A 20,211-nucleotide genomic window follows, 5' to 3' on the forward strand; every position below is an offset into this window, starting at 1 on the left:
CTGATTTTAGATCATGGCACATTATATCATCAGAGGCTCAAGTTGCAGTTCTGTTGTGAAGGTGACTATGACGGCTTCCAGTTGTCTGGGCTAAGAGTGTATCTTCTGGTTCAGAAATTAAAATAGAGTAAAGTACATTTGAGTGGAAAATGCTTTCCACTTTAGAAATAACAAGTTACCATACCAGGAGAGGTACCATACCAATAATAATGTTTCCCTCAAGCACACCTCATTCACAGATTTGTAAGGGATAACTGAAATCTTGTGCTGGGTATCAGAGTCTTGTACTGTTTGTTTAGTCTTATATCCCTACTTGCCCTAACTTCAGCGAGGTTGAAAATCTTGTCTTTTTTCCAAATCCATAATTATTTTACTAATTTGGTTTCATGTTATCAATTACTATCTTTGATCTGCTAAGCCATGAGAATAAAAAAAGTGTTTCATCATGAACTATGATGATCAAACAACAATCAAATTGTGTTTAACAGTATTACCATGTGTATATCTATCTTTGCCATCAAAAATTATTTAGATAGTTGCCTAAGTGTGACACACGCAAACTGACATGCATTATCTTGTAAGTGTAATGTAGTTTCTTGTTTGGCTCTCTCTCCATCTGCTTACTTAGATCCTGTAATCACAAATTTTCGTTCCACCTTTCATTCCATCCTTCTCCTGTCATATGCTGCAGAATTTGAGTTGCCTCAATCTTTTTGTGACAGCTGTCTGACCTGCTAGTCATTTCTTTATTAGGCTGTAAGGCATGAATGTTTTGAGTCCGCTCTCTACCTTTTCAATGAACATTATATGTTTTACTGTAATATGGTCTCTTAAAGGACTATGTATTTTTTATTGTTAATATTTTGGCAGCTTGTTAGAATTAGCATTGACAATTGTTTTATGTCTGGGATATTTGCCTTTACTTGTCGTGAAGCCAAGTGGATGAAAATGAGTAATTTTAGCATTTTCATGATTTAGAGCTTACTTAGACATGAATGAATGAATTTGGTTTAGGTTTGAGGCATCTATAGTTCAGTTGATCACATCTTTCTGTTTGTATCTCAGACCTCATCCACAGCACCAGTCTGGCCAGCCTCAGCACTAACACTGTCCATCTATGCATCCAAATATTTTTTTCCGTGATGAAGTCGAGACGAGACAAGCTAAAAATAGATCATAGATAATAACAACTATGATGACAGGTATGTTATTTTTCATTGAGTGGACTGTCAGACATTCAAAAAATTACCTTAACATTGAGTTAAATTCAGTGTGCATCCCTGTCGTTGGTTGAATTAGTTGAATTAGGGAGGAGCTGCTTACCCTGTTTGTCAGTCACAGCTACACACGTGCACAGGTACACAGAGATCATTATGATTCAAACAACACGCCAGTGAAGCTTACTTGCTTAGTTTGAAAAAAAAAAAAAAACAATAGACCTATGGACATATTTTACTGATAATGTTGCAGAAAATCAAACACAGTGCGCAGCAGACAGTCTGTTTGATGGACCGTATTGTTGTGATGATCTGTCATTATTGAAGTCACTGTATTTGCATTTTGCAGTGTTACACAAGAAACAGCTAAATCATTGCTGAAGCCAGGGAGGCACCCTAGACTAACATACACACACATTCACAACTATAGGCAATTTAGAGTTACCAATTCATCTGACCTGCATCTCTTTGGACTGTGCCCCCCAACAACACTGCAGAAACAAAAACAGACATATATACCAAGAGCAATTTTATCAAAAATAAGCAGTCTAACATAGAGCCACTGTGGCCTGTGCAGAAAATTTAGTGCTTTTTTTTATTCAGTGGTTTTCTGATGTAATGGTGACCCTAAGAATTGCTGAAATCCTTTTCTGAAATGTCACAGCTAACTAGCACTTACAAACTGATTTTTTGACACCTTCTTTATATTGAACTGTCCCACATTTGTCATTGTTAAAGGTGACAACTTTTTAGCAACTTAAGTGGAAAATTGTTAATATGTGGACTCCCAGAGTATTTTGCAATAAACTGGTACAGCGAGTGTGGGTGTGTGTAAATTTACACTACTTGCTTGTCTGATATGTGAAGGTCTAGCGGTCAGAGAGCTTCCCATACAAAGTGTAGCCTCCTACTGCTACTAAAGGTAGAAGACTGTAGCAAATAGTTTCATATGCAAATTGACATGCAGCGTCATCCAGCAGCTTTAAGCAAGTTTTTGAGCAGCCAGTAGATACTTCTGTCACAAGACAGTTAGGAACACCACCAGCCATTAAACAAGTGTAAATATCTTGTGACTGATTACACAATTCCTACAAGTATCTGGTCTCGAGTTGGTCCAGAGAGGAATTACCAAGAAAATTCACACACAAGAAATGATCTGGACATCAGGCGACTAATGAGTTTTGTGCTTCCTTAACCTTGTGTAGTAAGTAAGTCACTTAGCATTATTGGTGCTGGCTAGAGTTTCTCAAGCCAGTGTGTCACTTTGTCTTCTAATGGAGAGGAGATGTGACCTAGGGCTCTGGCTAGCTAGCTTTACAGACAGACAACGGGTGACTCACAGCCTCATGATTTGGTAATAGACTGATGATGAATATTACAATAAACCCCAGGGAGGGAGAGGGAGAGGGAAAGAGAGAGGGAGAGGGAGAGACAGAGAGGCAGAGAGAGAGAGAGAGAGAGAATAAAATGGTCACAGAAGAGAGATGGGCACATGGTGAGACAGAAGCAGACAGATATACCGACTGAGGGCAGATGGCAGATGCTGGCAGGTCAGAGGTCAGTGTCTCTCATAGGAAGTGGCACCAACATGCCAATGAGGCAAACAGCAGCATCCGGAGCAGTGAGAGCATGCTTAACTTACTAACATGCAGCGGAGATACAGTGAAGACTTACATGAAGACAGTCAACAGGAATTTTGAGCTTTTTTTTTTTTTAATTATTATTATTATTTTCGTATTTTCCCGTCATTTGATCCACTGTCAGTCATCATGTTTTAGTGGGACCAGTGACAAAAGAGCAACAGGAGATTTGAAGCAAGAACCCAGACATGTAGGCCTCATGAATACATATTAACTCCAGCAAACTGAGGAGTAGTTTCTGAGCAAGTCAGAAATCCTGCCCTTTGCCTTTTACACCTCCATCAGAGAGAGCGTATTCATCCTTGCTCAGAATAATGGATTCACTGACCAACCTGCATTCTGAACAGCAGTATATATTCTAGCTGGGTCTATTGTGTCTCCTCCCTAGTGACTAGTTCCTATTGTCTAGCTTTGCTAGATTTTGGCACTTGCATTTCAACATATGTAATTTTTGGGGTGTAGTCAAAAAAAGATTTCTAGGTCCCTCGTGGCATGGCATCTGACTGGCCAAAGGTAGCAGATGCCTGATATGAAATGTTCTGTACTATAAGCACCATGTATGGTGAGGACCAATAACTACAGATTAGTATTAGGCAAGAATCAGAATGCTCTATGTTAGTAGAAGTTTTGTTAGTTTGCTGATATTTTAGTAAAGTCTGCCCCCTGAAAGTCGACAAACCCAATCATCCATTGGATATCCTCCAGTTGACTTGACAAGCAGTCTTTTTTTTTTTTTTTTTTTTTTTTATTACAGTATGACAATAACACAAGACACATTCTCTTAAAATTCACTGGAAATATACTACAACAGGAAATGAAAGTTAAGTTTTTTATATCCTTTTAGAACTGATAGTTTTGCAACTAGTTGGATTAATTAACTGGAGAATCAGAGAGGACAGTGCTGAAGCCACTCCGTCCCCTAGTAGCAGAAAGAGAGTGCAGGGACAGAAGGGTTGTTGAATATGTTAGTCTAGTCTGCGTGACTCTTTGATCCTTTATCTGACTGAGGTTTGTGCAAGTTATAATCTGTAGCCCTGGCCATGGCTCTGAAGTATCATTTGCCTAACTGTGCTGTGTATTGATAAATCCATGGTGCTGTCCATGATGCTGAAGTAGCAGACAGGTTTGTAATTGCACCTTTTTCTCATTCTGTCAGTTTCACCTTGGATCTGTAATATTTTCTACACTATATACTAAAAATATTCAATTCTGTACTATAATGTAGCCTATATACTCTATAGTTCCTCTGTACATCCTCCAGCAATGGCAAATTAAAATGCAGACTCTGAGTTGAATCTGGAAATTGTGAGCCCTAATTTTACTTGAAGTAAAGATATAAAGTAGTGCTGTAAAATCCACATGAATACAAGTGAACTTTTCATTTAAAATGTTATCAGAGTTAAAGTTATTGAGTTACTTTTACAAAGTAGAACCTTTTTTCAATTGGACAATTTGGAATCAAAGTGACTGGTTGCAACATACATATACTGATGCCCTTGGAGACATAATGAGTGATGTAACCTGGGTTGTAGGGGGTCTTTCAATTCACCATTCCGACGCTGGCAGCACGCATAGTTACTGTTGCTATGTCTCACAAGCCACTGCCCTACCTCAATGCAATCACCTGGTCTCACTTCGGCAGTTGCAACTTCAAGATGTCAGATGATTTATCTTTAATCCCCGATAATATAGGGCTACATTATCTAACGACTGACATAACAATGTTCTCCAAGAAGGTTTTAACTAAAGGGCTAAATTATTTTACCTAGCTAACTTAGGCTAGCGACAACAAACAGCTAACGTTATAACGTTATAGCCAGGGGTTAAAGTGGGCCGGAGCCCTCCGGAGCTGAGCTCCGCCACCTTAGTCAAATAAATAAATTATTCAATTCAAACTGGCAGTAGCGCCGCGGACTACAGATCATTTTCGCATGCACAGTCTGCATGGCTCTCTCATAAGCGCCAAGATGCGGCGGGAGGGGCAGGAGTAATGGAAGTTTAGGGCTCCCCACTTTAGCGCTCCACTTTAACCACTGGTTATAGCTGGAGCTAACGTTGCACTGTTGGACATGTCATTACGTTAGCATATCCCACTGTAGTACTCAAGGCTACGTTACTTCTAAACAAATTCATCTGCTTACCTCTGAAGTGTGAACATGCTCGCAGACTGAACACACATTAACGTTCGTTACGTCCGGAGCTAAGACGCCTGGTGAACTCCTTTTGACCTCCTTGGTTGAACTGAATCCTCACCTGAAACAGCCTCTGGTTTGGGACCGGATAGCTGGGCGGTCTTAGAGCGCCTTCTAGTGTCAAGGACTAGTAACGTTGCTAATGTATTGTAAATGCACTGAGAATAATTTTCTTCACCGCAAGACTTCAGTCTAGTAGCCTAGTGATACACTGTCGCTAAAGCAGTTTGTTTGTGAGACATTAGTTGGACGTGGAATTATGAGGGGCGTGGTCTTGTGAAATCGGCCAATCCTATTGGCTATATTTCTCCGGGTCGGAATGGTGAATTACCCCCCCCAGACAACCCAGCATGTGACCACATATGTCACCATTTGATCCACGGCCATCTAAAAGCCTGTATGTATGTATCTAAAAGCCTTTTTACTTGCACCTGTGAAGCCCAGAAGACTGAAACCCTTGAAGAGAGACTGAGCTGACCTGTTCAGCATCAGTACAAATGTGCAATTTGCTGCCTGTAAAAGGACACATATTTAAATGTTTATAATTCAAAGACCCTGCAGACTGCTTGCACCGTCAAGGTGGCATTTGAAAGAGAACACTCTAACGTTTCACTTGGTGCACATGACTTATTTCTAGCTAAGAAAGAGTTGAACTTGAAGAGGATGAAAGAGTGGAAATCTAAATCTAAAATCTATTTTTCACCAATGAATTAGTCATAACATGCAGTACCAGGCTGAAATTCAATTCTTTCCCAACATGTCCAAAATGTCTATTCAGTCCTGTCTATTGAGGGAGAACCCACATAGGTCTTATTTACATTTGAAGAAGAAGGTGGCTGTCACTTTAGCAGTAGCCTATCACTTTTGAAAATGCTTTCCAACAAGCCCAAACGTCATTTTTTTTTTGTCTAACTCCCATTTCTTCTTTTTGCGTTTTGAAGCTCTTCTTAGAACCTTCTTAAGATCCAACAGTGCAAAATGTAAATTCTTGCAATTTCCTCTATGTGCGCGCACACACACACACACACACACACATATATCTATATATGTGTGTGTGTGTGTGTGTGTGTGTGTGCACATAGAGGCTACGTGTATATCTGTATCTATAGATAGATAAGTAGATAGATAGGTTGAAATCAAATGCACTCACAACACATCTGAAGAGAGATGTTGAGCAGCATTTGAATGTGCAAGTATGTAAATTATAACTGTAATTTCAGCAAAGTATGTGCTGACCAGGTATTCACAAGATGGAATTATCCTACGTATGCGTAGCAACCTTCACGTTTCAAGGAGTCAGTTTTTCTCATTTTTGAATATTAATTCCATGTGCAATTGATATTTGTCTTTTTGATATTTGACAAATATGAACATGACTATTAACGAGAAGTCAAAATTGGACAAGTGTCATCCTTTAAAATGGAACTTAAGTATAAGAAAGGTTACAGACTTCAGACAATACTCAAAAAGTACAAATACAGAGAATATGCAGTGACATGAGTAAATGTATTTAGTTACTTCCACACTTGGATGTAGACTCACTGCTAGCAAGCCCCTCTCCAGGCTAACGGTAATACAGCGAATGGCTGTTACTGTAGATGAACATTAAATGTTTGTGCGGCATTCCTGAAAGCTTTAGGCTAAATCTCTTGTAACATATAAACCAACTCATTACAATGCATTTACACTGGGGCTAATTTTAGCCCTGGCACTGTTGAAGAAAGGGCTAACCAGGCTCCTGTCCCCTGAAAATGTGCTCCAGTACAGTGCTTGACTAAATTGGTTCAGATGCACTTCAACCCTGAAGAAAAGAGAGGGGGAGAAAGAAACAAAGGGAAGCCAAGAAGGAGAGGTGTGACCGTACAGGAATTGTTCTATGAGAGCAGAGGGTAGTGAGGAAGAGCTCGAGAGAGAGAGAGAGAGGGAGAGAGAGAGTTCGGGGCCGGTCGACGGAGAGGGGAGGGGTGGCAGATGGTGACATGTTGATTTATGAGCTGTGGGGCTTTTCATTAACCATACTGAGTTTTACTGAGAGAGAGCGAGGGGGGTGGGGGGGGGTGTGAAAGATGGAGGATGAGGAGAGTACAGCTACAGATACTGTGATACCTCTCTTATTTTTGACTTTTTCATTCACTTTCCTATGTCTTACCCTCCTTTTCCTCTGTATCTTTCACACACTCTCTCCACAGGGGTACACACACACACACGCATGTGTGCGCATATACACATGCAGACACAGACGCACACACACACACACACACACACTGAGCTGCTGTTGCATTGAATTGCTTTTTGTAACGTGGGGCTTATTTACCAGCCAATACAGAACATTCAGATTGAGACATGTAGCTTTTACTGTTGGTTTCCAGGGAGTGGATTGGATTAATGGCTTCCTCTGTTAGATTACACAGCTTAAATGCATGCACTTTAGTGGCATCACTTTTCAAAATGTAAACAAAAGTGGAAGACACTTATCACAGCTGGAGACATCCTCAGCAGTCAATTAGCTGTTTTGAAACTGCCACTTTTTGAAAAATAATCCATTAGTTTGCTCTCCAGTGTGATCAAAACAAAGTAAACATTTCTCTTGTACATCTGCCTTTTAAAATGTGAAATGTAAAATCCATTTTAAAAGATTTTGAAGCATTTAAAAAATGAAACAAAACATGTATCCAGGATGATATATTGACCACTGGGGATACTGATTTAAAAAATGGGCCCTGATATGGAAAATCCATACTGAGCTTGGTGACATGTAAACAAGAAAGAAGTAAGGGGGCTGTGATTTCCTACGTGCATACTGATGCCTAAGATAAGTCAAAATTGACAAATCTACCTCTACAACCATATTCATTCTAACGCTACCAATTTTTATCTTTGCAAACAGTGTTTCATCAGGTGGTATGCAAATCTGGTGGTAGGGCAGAAAGATTCCAAGGTTTTATAATTATGATCAACATTTTGATCTTCATCAGGCTCCAGATGAAGCACAGATGATGAGCATATACAAATGTGATCTCCATGATTATTTGCCGCGACTTTTGCCTTCTCACTTTGGAGTAAACCAAAGTTTACTACTTAGTTTTTAATTATCAGTAGATTTCAGGCATACTATGGCAATTAGGTTTTATTTCAGTGTGTCAAAATTATATTTCTCCACTCCTTTGTTCTCCTCTCATATTTGTGTAACCAATTTGATTACCCCACTGTATTTTTCACAATAACTGTATTGTATTACAGGTAAGTGTTTTTGTAATCACATTATTGTAATCCCATTTTATTCATTACTCCCACTTGCTTTTCTCTCGAAATCTGCTCTTTATATTTACATCAGCTAAATGCCTTAAATAAAAACAAAATGTTTCCTGACTAACTTCCATGCTTCTATATCTGCCTCTGTTTTGATTGTCAGGTGTATGATGGAGAGAACAGCTCATCCCGTCTCCTTGGCAACTTCACACGTGATGAGATGATGGGTGATGTCATCAATAGCACATCCAATCACCTGTGGCTGGAGTTCAACAGCAACGCATCTGGAACCAATCAGGGTTTCCGCCTCACATACACCAGTGAGTTACCACCAGTATTTACAGTATGATTTAGGTTAAACTGATAAGAAACTGGACTGGGAAACAGATTGAGATGTTTTTCTTGTTTTTGAATGTACTTGCACAGCTGTGGACCTATGAATTGCATGGCTCTGCCTGCTTCTGTATAATTGTGCAACTACCCCTAGAGAAAGAATAACCCTCTCCCTCTCTGTTTCTGTCTCTGACGCACAAAAACACACTTGCTTGTGATGACATTTTATTCAAAGAGGACGTTCCTTAACCTCTGAGCTAGCTCCTCATGAAAGGTCCTCTCAAGGAGACATTTTAAACTGTATTATACTTGCACTGACAGTCATCATGTATACGTTTCCCACAATGTATTAATCCTTATCCATCCTGCCTCAGTGCTATGGAAATTTTATTCTTGAATGTTACATCGTAGAGCAAAATAGGTGTCACGAAATACGAAACTCTAGAGACTCAATAAGCAAAGTGCGCAGAATTTTTTAAAACTTTTGACAGCTGAAAGGAGAACTCCAAGCAGTTTTTCTGTTGCGCTGAGCCAAAGGTCAGTGGCAAGTGCAGTCTACCAAGAACGCAGAAGAGAGGATAAGAGTATACAAACACATACTGTACGCACAAACACGTGCACACTCCCTCAAACTCACACACAAACTTGCACATATACTGTACATCTTAATGGTTTTAAGAAAAGTGTGTTAAGGAGTGAGGACCAGCTGCTCTGTAAGTCAAAGAGGCTATTAGAAGGACATTAATCTGCAAGTCATTAAAAGGAGGAGACAAAGTGACATGTGGAGTGCTGCGATGGGTGGGTGAGTGGATGGACGGGCACACAAACGAATGAAGGTAGCTGGGTATGGATGGCTAGATGCTTTGTAAGTCAGTTAAACCATTAGACAGCCGTTAATCTGCAAGTCATAAAAAAAGAGAAGGTGACACCTGCGACCGCGCTCTGCTACACTACATGGGCTGATGGACAGATAAGAGAGATTGATAGAAAGTTAAAACCGGAGAAAGGAGAGTGAAAGCAGGGAGGGAAGATTTCTTAAGTAAGACCTTGGCTTGAGTAAAGCAGCTCTAATTGTGCAGAGTCTTATAGGCTGTTTAATAGAGCAATAAAAATTCATACATCTGTTCAAAGCATTAACCAAGAATGGCTGACAGGAGTGAGACGCATCTGTTGTGCTGAAATGGATGGATTGTAGAGACACTTGACAAAACTGTGGAAATAACTCACTTGGAAAGCAAGTGGAGACGTAAGAATGAATATTGTGTTGTTATTGCATGCCTTTGTTGAATATTCATTTCTGATTGGCCAATAAGGGCTTTCTTATCCGTTTCACATCTAATCAAATCATGAGAAGTTTGTTGACTTTGTTGATTTCTAATCAAATTATCTGTCAAACATTCTGCCAAAAAGTTTACTCCTTGGTACTGCAGATAAACACTCAGCTAAGAAGATTAGGAACATGTTCGATTTTTATAGTATCACATAAAATTTACTCGGAGAGCACAAAACTTTTCATGGCTGGTTAGAGGCTGAACGACAGCTTTATGGGATTTGTTTACGTTCTGCCCATGTAAGATAATGACACTTCAGTGATTGCAGTTTTGCTTGACTATTTTTTTTTTTTTTTTGGACAGAAGCTTGTAATAAAATCATTTTAAACTGGGGCTTTATATCATTTCGTGATAATGACCTGCTCACTGAACATTATCCCTTACATAACAACTTGGAAGTTTGTGATCTGAGGGGAGGACAATATGGTCATAAGTGGCTGACCCCAGGCTTAGAAAATATGCTGATGATGGTGTCCTCTCTTTGTTTGTCTTCCTAGCCTGGAGAAGGGAAACTTCCCTGTTTTTTTTTTTTTGTTATTTTAAACACACAAATAACAGTGAAATTCCTCCCCTTACACTGTGCTCATTGCAATGTGTATGGGTGTTTGTGTGGGACATAAGGTTATTTTATACTTTGCCTCTGATTCACATACTGTAGGAACCATTTTTGAATCATGAATCTAGCAATTACACACCACCTGTTTTGATACATTCTTATGAAGAGAATAGAAAAGAGAACAGAAAAGAGAATAGCCCATGCATTTTTATAATACAGAAAAAAGTGTCATTGAATCTGTGGTTGTATGGAGTGTTAAAACAACACAAAATCTTATCAGCGGGACTATGGAGAGGAACAAGATGACCTTATGTGCCCCTGCCCAAAACCTCTCTGAATCACTCTGTTCTCTTATGCAGCGCTGTGTTGCTGCATGGAAAGGCTGACCTAATTTGTGTGTGTGTGTGTGTGTGTGTGTGTGTGTGTGTGTGTGCATACTTGTGTGTGTGCAAGCTTTTCTCACTGTGCCTTCTGTGTCTGTTTCTAGGCTTTGACCTGGTCCGATGTGAGGAACCAGGTGTGCCCAGTTACGGCTATAAGATCCAGGACGACGGTCACTATGCCAACACGTTTGTTCTATACTCCTGTAACCCTGGATACAGTCTGCATGGTAGCAGTACACTCACCTGCCTCAGTGGAGACAGACGTGTCTGGGACAAACCACTTCCCTCCTGCATCGGTTAGTATGCTAACTACTACGCAGCCTCCATGCACCTGAATTTATTACATTATTTACATTACATACTTTCCATGGAGTTCAGTGAGAAGAGTAGCAGGGTAAAACATCTCTATAGTGGGAGCATGATGATTCAAGTAAGTGAGTGAGTGATAAATTGAGTGAGTCAGTAAAAAGGGGGCATGATGGACTGATTCAACACACTATGACCCCACAATACTAATGTTAAGCACTCCTTCTAGCACTGCCTTACTCTTCCTGATAAAGTTAGGTTTAATGTCTGGCTCAAAAATGATCATGTATTAATCATTACCTATTACTCATTTCCAAGTGAATAACAAAACTGCAGTTATAATATGAGAAAAGTAATTCATTATACTGCTAATTTTTCGCTTTTTTGCTGGAATCCAAACACAAATTGCAGTCCAAAATATTCATGCCTAAATTAAAGTCATAATAATCATAATTTTTTAAAATTAATTTCTTAGTAATTTAGTCTATAAAATGTCAAAAATAATGTCAAACCCCCATTAGGGCTGAACAGTTAATCGAAATATTATTGAATGCACAATATGGCCAGATGAAATATCCAGATCGCAGAAGCGGCAATTTTTTGATAAAGGTACAACGTGAGGCAGAAAAAAAAAAAAAAAAAAAAAAAAAAAAACATTATAAATGAAGTACTGCAGTGCTACAGCGATTCTCTGGCCAACAAATTGAAATCTCTGGACATCAGGAAAATTGTGTTTTTGGTACGAACCCAACAAAAATTACATCATCATCACTTCAGCAGTATTTTTAGTGAAAATCTAAATTATTATACAAAATTATGTCAGTCATAGTAATTGCAATTAAATTACTTTACTATATGATTCAGCCATAATGCCCATCACAATTCACAAGAACTCTCAGCAATGTCTTAAAACTGATTACTTAATATTGCCACCTGCCAAAAACAAACAAGCAAACAAAAAAAACATTTCATTTTCTAGTTTGTGAAACTGTTAACTGCATTTTTTACTTGATGAATGACTGAAACAAGTAATTTATCACCATATTCACACCAGATAAATTAATTTTCTGTCAAATAATAACTAATCAGTCAATCAACTAATCATGTCAGCACCAAATCTAATTGCCTTGCTTGTGTGCGTCTGTGTGAATGATGAAGTTAAAAACAGTAGGAATAATTCAACCTGAAAGAAGTTAGCTGTTATGCCATGCACACATCAACATCAGCTAATATGGTGAAAAATGACCTGTTGATTCAGTGACTGAAGAAACTTACAACTCCCCTGCCATATGGGGACAAAAAGTAAACGCCCTTAGCAAAAATCATTAATGTTAGGGTGAAGACTTGATTTAAAGGTGAGATAACTTTAGGGTTAGGTTAAGGTTAGGGTTAGGGTTAGGATAAGTCTCCAGGAAATGAGTGAAAGTAAATGTAATGTCCGCTGAAGTGATGGAAACACAACTGTGTGTGTGTGTGTGTGTGTGTGTGTGTGTGTGTGTGTGTGTGTGTGTGTGTGTGTGTGTGTGTGTGTGTGTCTTTCTACAATGTTTGGGCAGATTCCGTGAATCCTTTTAGAAGTTGCAAAAACTAAAAACTTTGTTTTATAGGCCACCTTTTAGCCAAGTGGCATGAACACAAACACACACCTGTACGCACACACACACACACACACACACACATACACACACACACACACACATACATACACACACGCTCCTCCATGCCAGATTTCAGCCGCTTAGGGTGAAATCTGGGGCTGCCAAAGGGTGGGGAAAGTTTTGTGGACTGACAGGAGTGACTGAGCGAGCGATAGAGATGCTGGTCACAGCTAAAAAAAAAAAAAAAGGCAGCCTGGTTATGATTTTCACACACTGAAGTGAAAATTACCTCCAAATAGATTATAAATCAAACCACAGGAAAGTGAATGTTAAGTCGCATTGCGTCAAAATCAGACCAATTTTTACTGAAACAACACAGGATTAAGGAAATTATTATTCAAAATCAGAGTAAGAGGGAAGTGTAAGAGGACTGCCAGGAAGCGTATCGGCTTATTCAGCAGTAATATGTAACTGCTATCTCCACTTGCACAATACCAGGTTTTATTTTTGAGAAGGTGAAAATGACAGACATAAAAGGTTTCTCATTTGGCACATTTGGAATCTATTTGAATATTTCCCAGGTAGTAAGGCAGATAAGCTGCCAGGGGGCAGATTTAGCTTTAGTTGGCACTTGGCAGCTGTTAATTAGGGTGGAGAGGAGTGTGCCAAACATTCAGTTCCTCTGACCTGCCAAAACACTTGAGCTCACCGACATGTCACGGTGATGTTTTTTGTTTTTTTTTTTTTTTTTTTTGTTTTGCTTGTGGACCTGTGAAAGTCACTTTGTGTATGTAAGGCGCACTGGGCTTTCATACCTCAGCCTCAGCTTTAGCTAACACACATACAGCTGGCCAGTCTGACTGCTTATTTTCATTCTGCAGCCACCACTGAAGCATGAACTGAACATTTGGTTTTCCACAGCGAGCTTTACAGTCCCTAAAGCAAATTTGCCATTTTGAAAGTACAATGTCCCCTTGCAGAATTAGCACTTCCCTACAAATATTTCTGCAGATGTGTACATCTGACAAATCACAACGCCTCCCAGTAAATATCTCTGTCCTGTTGAAATAAGATGAGCAGAAGCAGGCACTTGGCAGCTGTTAATTTGGTATTCCCTGCTGGAGAGCCGACTATTGTGTCGTTTTAACCTGCCAACACACCTGAGCTCTCTGCAGTGAAGCATGGCCTGTGTGTGTGTGGTGTGTGTGTGACAGAGTCCTTGTGTAGTTGCACAGTCAGTCATTAATTTCTAGCTGCTCTGTCTCTGCCTCATTTCAGGTAAGCCAGCAACCAAGAGAATAGTCGTTGGCACAGCCGTGGGCTAACTAGCTCTCCAGCTACCTTTGTATCTACCTTTTTTGTCTGTCTGTTGAGGTGTGTGTGTGTGTGTGCATGTGTTTGTGTATGTGTGTGTCTCTGCCTCTGTGCCGGTCTGTCTGACTCAGTCCCACTACTGCATGTACTAGCATGGAGATGAGGAGCCAGCACTGCCTTAGGCTATTTCTATACTGTTTCTCTCTCTCTCTCTCTCTCTCTTTCCCTCTCTCTCTCTCTCTCTCTCTCTCTCTCTCCCACACAGGCTCAAACACAGTGGCGGTCTGTCTCTGTAGGTGTCTTTTTCTCATTGTGTCTCTTTCTCCTTTTATACAGTAAGCCTGTCTGTCTCCATCTCTCTATACGTGTGCTTCCTCTCTCTTTTTTGGTTTCTAATTCGGGATATAGTAGTTGTCAGTGGCCCAAGCTTGCTAAATAACTCTGTCTCTTCCCCATTCATTCATGCTCTCTCACTCTTTCTCTCTGTCTCCCTCTATCTCTTTTTTTGGATGTCTGTTTTTTTTTTTTGTCTGTTTTCTCTGTGCCACCTTCCATTTCTTTCCTTTTTTCCACAGCAATTTGCCTTTCCTCTATTCTAGGCTACACTTTCTATCAGCTGGAACGAAAATAACACTGATTACAGTGAGTGTGTGTGTGTGTGTGTGTGTGAGAGAGAGAGAGAGAGAGAGAGAGAGAGAGAGAGAGAGAGAGGGAGAGAGAGTTACAGAGTTTGTCTGTCCATCTGTCTTTCTTTCTATGTGCTTTTCTTAAGAGTGCACAAGTGTGTTTCCGGCCAGGTGTGTTTCTGTGTGTTTATCTGCCTCTCTCTCTGTGTGTGTCTGAGTGTTTGTGTGGGTTTAGCCTGAGGTAATGTGACAGCAGTAGGTTGTCATGGCATTGTAAATTGCAGCCCCGTTTGAATGGTGCTCTCTTCACTCACACAAGCACACAATACAGACACAGATATAAAGCCTGCTCTGTACCCACACTGGTTTCTAAACATAAGCAATCTGGTGGCTCAGCAGGCTGCAGTGTGTATCATGTACCGACATGATCTGCTCAGTGTCTTTCCCTCTTTCTTTCTGTCTCCCGTCTCTCCTGTCATTCTCCACTCTATATTATCTGGTAAAGCAAAGACACCATAAAAATAATACAAAAAATAATGTTAAAGTGCCAGCTATGATGCCAGCTGTGCACTGTGTAATAAATAGCACTTTTTCCATTGGACTCTAATGGGAGATTTTTTAAGCCAAAACACCCATCAAAGTTATTTGCCAGCCTTGAAGCACTGTAGCAGGAGCATGGATAATTCAAGGTCGATTTAATGAGTCAGACCTTTGTTAACTTGTTCTCATTTATCCCAACCTTCACACCTCAGAGTAATTTAGATCCAAGTTGAGTCACAGTGTCTCATAGAGATACAATGAAATGAAAAAAGGCTCAAACAACTGAAAATGTAACACTAAGAATCTGATATTGAAGGAGCCCCAGCAGCTACACATCATTGTTCTGTAGGAACATTATTTAATATAATGTCATTCTTTTCAAATATTTTTGAGTCTGTGAAAATGATTCCCTGTGAAAAAATTGTCACTAACAGAAAAAATATATGCAACCGTCTAAATACGTCTGACTATGCATTGATTTGCTATAATTGCCCATATAGCCTATGTGACTGTTAGTCTCAGAGAGAGCAAGTGGCTCTTTCATTATATTATATAAATTTACTGAGATTTCTTTATATATGTCTAAAAAAATTCAAAAATTCAAGGTAAATAATAAACCTTACTTACTCCTGGTTTTCCAGCTTCATTACACAAAAATATTACTCAGAATAAAGTTGTAAATATCAAACAACAATAGTTCAACATTATACATAAATCCAAGTCCATTAAAAAAGTGTTGCATTCCCAGGGTATCCGCGGGGTCTTGAAAAGTATTAAAAGGTGATAAATCAATTTTGGGAAAATTAAGACCCTTAAAAAGTATTTAAAAGTCTTATTATGACTTTATAAAGTTTTTATAAAATTTTTATTAAAAAACAAAGATGAACAGGTACATAAAAAACTAGGCTATTGTGGGTGCATTCATAAATTGTCTTTGAGAGCGCCAGAACGAGCGGGCGGGTGAAATGTTACATGAATCTATGCGTTCAACTTAACTAGGGCCGAATCACGGACGGAATCGCGGAATTGGCCAAATAAAAAGGAATCTATTTTAACGTGGAATTAGACATAATTTGAATGAAATGCTGTTTTTGTGTGGAATATGAACGCATGTCTGGGGAGAATTACATGGAGGGAAGCAAATCTGGGTGGCACAACCCCTCCAGTCGTTTCACCTGCACCTGCACCACCAAGAAAAAAATTACAACAACTGCGCCGACACTGTACGAGTCCAAAAAGCAATGAAGCTTTCCAGCTACAGCAGCGCTCTGACATAGATTGTGTAACAAAGCGAAGAGTTGCCACTCCGCTCTATTTTCACTGGCTAACAGCGGCACACTGGCTTAGCTTGTCTGTTCAGAGAAGCGGTATCACTTCGGCTTAATTTTCAATCTATGTTATCACATGCATACTACTGCTCATTCACACAGGCATACTACTGCTCATGGTAGTTGAATTGTTAGGTCCGTTTGATAATTAATTTACATTTTTAAAACAAATAGTAATTTAGCATCTACTCCTTCAAGATAATTTATTATGTTCTACAACTCATAAACATACACTAACATCACATACCGAGTGTTTGAGCAACATATCTCCTCTGTGCTACAAAAGATCCGTGGTAAAAAGTACTCCGTTGTTGTGCGGTGAGGTATTAAAAATATTGAAAGGGTCTTGAAAAAGTCTTAAAAATTAAAAAAAAAAATTAAAATTAACTTCAAGATTCCTGCATATACCCTGATTACATGTATCCCAATGATATGTGTCTGTGTGTGTTTTGTGTCCTTGTAGCGGAGTGTGGAGGCCATATAACTGGAGCGGTCTCTGGACGTATTCTGTCTCCAGGATACCCTGCACCGTATGACAACAACCTGCACTGCACCTGGACTATAGAGGCTGATACAGGCAAGACTATTAGGTAAGTATGAAGCAGTTACACACACACTATTATGATATATGATGACATCCAGCAGTTAGCCTGTTAGGCTTAAACTTTGCATTATAAGAAACTAACTAAGAAGAGCAAGACAATCCCATATATGCTTAAAGTTATGTGCATATTTACCTTTGTTGGGTGTTAGATGGGTTTAGCTTGCTGACTAATAGTTTGTTTCAAGCTAGTGTGCTAAGCAGCTGCATGGCTTGGGAGGAGGTTGGTGATTTGTGATATGTTGAGTCATGAGGGTTGCAGAGCTCTTCCATACTCTGCTCTCAGAAATCAGCTGAGGCAGGTGCAGAGGTATCAATTCACCCCCTACAATTTGCATTCAGAACTGGCCATCGCTGAACATATAACCTGCCTGAAGCTCTGCCACACCTGACTTTTTTGGCTCTCTTTGCGTGCAACCTTAGCATTGCCTGTATTTAACTTTTCTCTGAGCAAATCCATCATATCATCAGTGGTAGTCTCTTTTTTTTTTTTTTTTTTGGACCAAAAAAGAGCTTTGATTGTATAAGAAAGCTATGGATACCACTTAGGGAAGAAATCTTGTTGGTAAAGTTTCAACACACTGACCAGAATCACAATCTCAAATTGATGAAAAAGCTGCTTGCATGCCTGTGTGTGGTTGAGAGAGAAATAGCGACAGAGAGAGAGGAAGTGAAGGCAAACTAGTACTGCACAGCCTAGCCTATTGCGTGCAGTATTTCTGTGAGTTGTTTATAGCTTACTCCATATGCTGCGGGTCACTTTTTGACCCACCTACATGAACCTGTGATATTTTCTAATAAGCTTACCTGCACCCGCCTGACCCATGGGTATGGGTTGACCCAAGTATCACTAGTTTACACAATATGCGATGTGATTAGATCTCTTGTTTGCTCTGAAGTTGATTGTAATCTCAGTGTTTCAAATAACCTTGAGGCACTTCCAAATCCCAGCTGGCAAACAGGCCTGAATCCCTTGTGTTACATCCCCAAAATAGTCAAGGGCAAGGCTATTCAATTACAAATTCAATTGGACAAAAAAAAAAAAAAAAAAAAAAAAAAAAGGTCAAATATCACAAACTGCAGAAACAGAATAAAATTGGTTTTACATTTGGAGATAGCAGTAAAATAAACCAGTCCAGGAAGTGTTAAACCAGTGGTTTCTATTGTTAACTTTATGTTTCAGGGTTGGCAGAGATATCCTGATTGGTGGAATATGTTTCTCATGCTGGTTTGCTTCCTGACTGCTTACGGTTTTCAGACTACAGTCGCGGTGCTGTAACTATTTAGGCTATGCACTAACAATGCTATTAACAAATATGTTTTTATTAAAATAATATTACAATTCAAATATTAAAATTGCTATTGAAATAGCATATTGACTTCAAACAGGCTGGGCCACTTGGAAGTTGTGGGCCAGATGTGGTAATGGCTCCTTCAGAGTGTGTCGAAGTGTCCTTGAGCAAGACAAGACTGAACCCCAAACTGCTCCTGATGGACAGCTTGGCACCTTGCATGGTACCCTCTGCCATCAGTGTGTGAATGTGTTTGTGTGTGTGTGTGACTGGATGAATGTGAGGCAAAACATTGTGAAGCGCCTTGAGAGCTCAGTAGACTAGAAAAGCCCTATAGAAATACAGTCCATTAGAAGTACCGTATTGACCCGAATAAAAGACGACCCTGATTTTAAGACGACCCCTCTTTTTCAAGACCCTTTTTTGGAAAAATACTTTTTATATGGACATTCTGCCAGGAGCGGACTTACCATTAGGCAAAACTAGGCGGTTGCCTAGGGCCCCAAGTTCCTGAGGGCCCCATAAAACTCCTCATACACTTATGGTTAATACAGTTATTACTTATTTGCGCACATTAATTATGTTTTTGATTAAAATACTTTTGCTAAAATGCCAGCAGAATGCTTATCGTATTATGTGTGTCTCGGGGCCCCTGTTTTGTGTGTTGCCTTTGCCTTGGGTCCCTTTGCCTTGGGTCCCAAATTTCTTAAATCCGCCACTGCATTCTGCAACACCAGCCCATGCTAGCTTTAAACTCAGTGCGGGATATTTTGAGCTCTGTGGCAACTTCAAGTGCTTTTTGCTGCATCACAGCCCTCGTAACGGGCAGTCCTTCACTACGTTTCTCATTCACAAAATCGCACACCCTCCTGTCAGTCTCGTTGAATCGACCAGTTTTTGGACCACGAAAAGCCCTTCTCTGGCTGTGGGCATTTTTTTTTTTTTTTAGCTCTTCTTTCTGAGACTGCCACCGTCTCACATTGCACTCAGAGCCAGGGTTAAGGGATGTTTATTTACCTTGACAGTTTCGGAGGTAACTTCAGAGAGCGTCCAACTGACAGCCGGAGCGGCATGTCAGCTGGCTGCTACATTCAATTGGGTAATCGCGCTTCGCATTAAACGATTTTGCGGAGGCAGGAGGAAAGTTGCATGATTTACGTTGTATCCACGTTCGCGCGCTGTGTGCGTGACCGTGCATGTGCTCGTGCATGAACGCCCGTACCGTGCTGGAGCACACCCCTTCCAACCGTGCCAGAGCGGGGGAAGTGTACACATTCAAGCATGGAACATATGCAAGTACAATACATGTGTATTTGCTTAGACCCCCAATATAAGACGAGGGCGTTTTTTCAGGGCATTTTCAATGGAAAAAATATCGTCTTATATTCAGATCAATACGGTAATTTAAAATGAGAATACAGGAACCACTGCAATGGTTAACAATAGCTGGTGATTATAAAAATAGCTACAGCAAACAATAACCCTATAAAAATCGATACAAACAAAGAAATAAGTTTGTCAAATACTCAAGCAGAGTATGCACCCTCCAAAGCTGGGAGTAATAATAAGCTACTAAATCTGGTACACAACAATAACAAGCTCAAGCAATTAAATATCAATAGGCAATAGGCTTTCACAGACACACACATGCAGTAGAGCTGCCAAATGGCCAGTTGGCACCAACTCTAGCTGCCCCCAGGGCTTT

At 39.9% G+C, this 20,211-nt stretch overlaps 1 protein-coding gene across 1 annotated transcript in view; it reads left to right on the forward strand.

Moving 5' to 3' along the window:
- Nucleotides 1–20,211, forward strand: part of LOC115378771 (CUB and sushi domain-containing protein 1-like) — a 659,837-nt gene that overhangs the window by 487,733 nt on the left and 151,893 nt on the right. Inside the window, exons 25-27 of the mRNA XM_030079264.1 lie at nt 8,462–8,618; nt 11,006–11,197; nt 17,077–17,203. Coding sequence (XP_029935124.1) covers nt 8,462–8,618; nt 11,006–11,197; nt 17,077–17,203 — 476 coding nt within the window. The remainder of the gene's footprint in view (nt 1–8,461; nt 8,619–11,005; nt 11,198–17,076; nt 17,204–20,211) is intronic.

The sequence above is a fragment of the Myripristis murdjan genome, chromosome 3 (assembly GCF_902150065.1).
Source record: "Myripristis murdjan chromosome 3, fMyrMur1.1, whole genome shotgun sequence".
NCBI classification, from domain to species: Eukaryota; Metazoa; Chordata; class Actinopteri; order Holocentriformes; family Holocentridae; genus Myripristis; species Myripristis murdjan.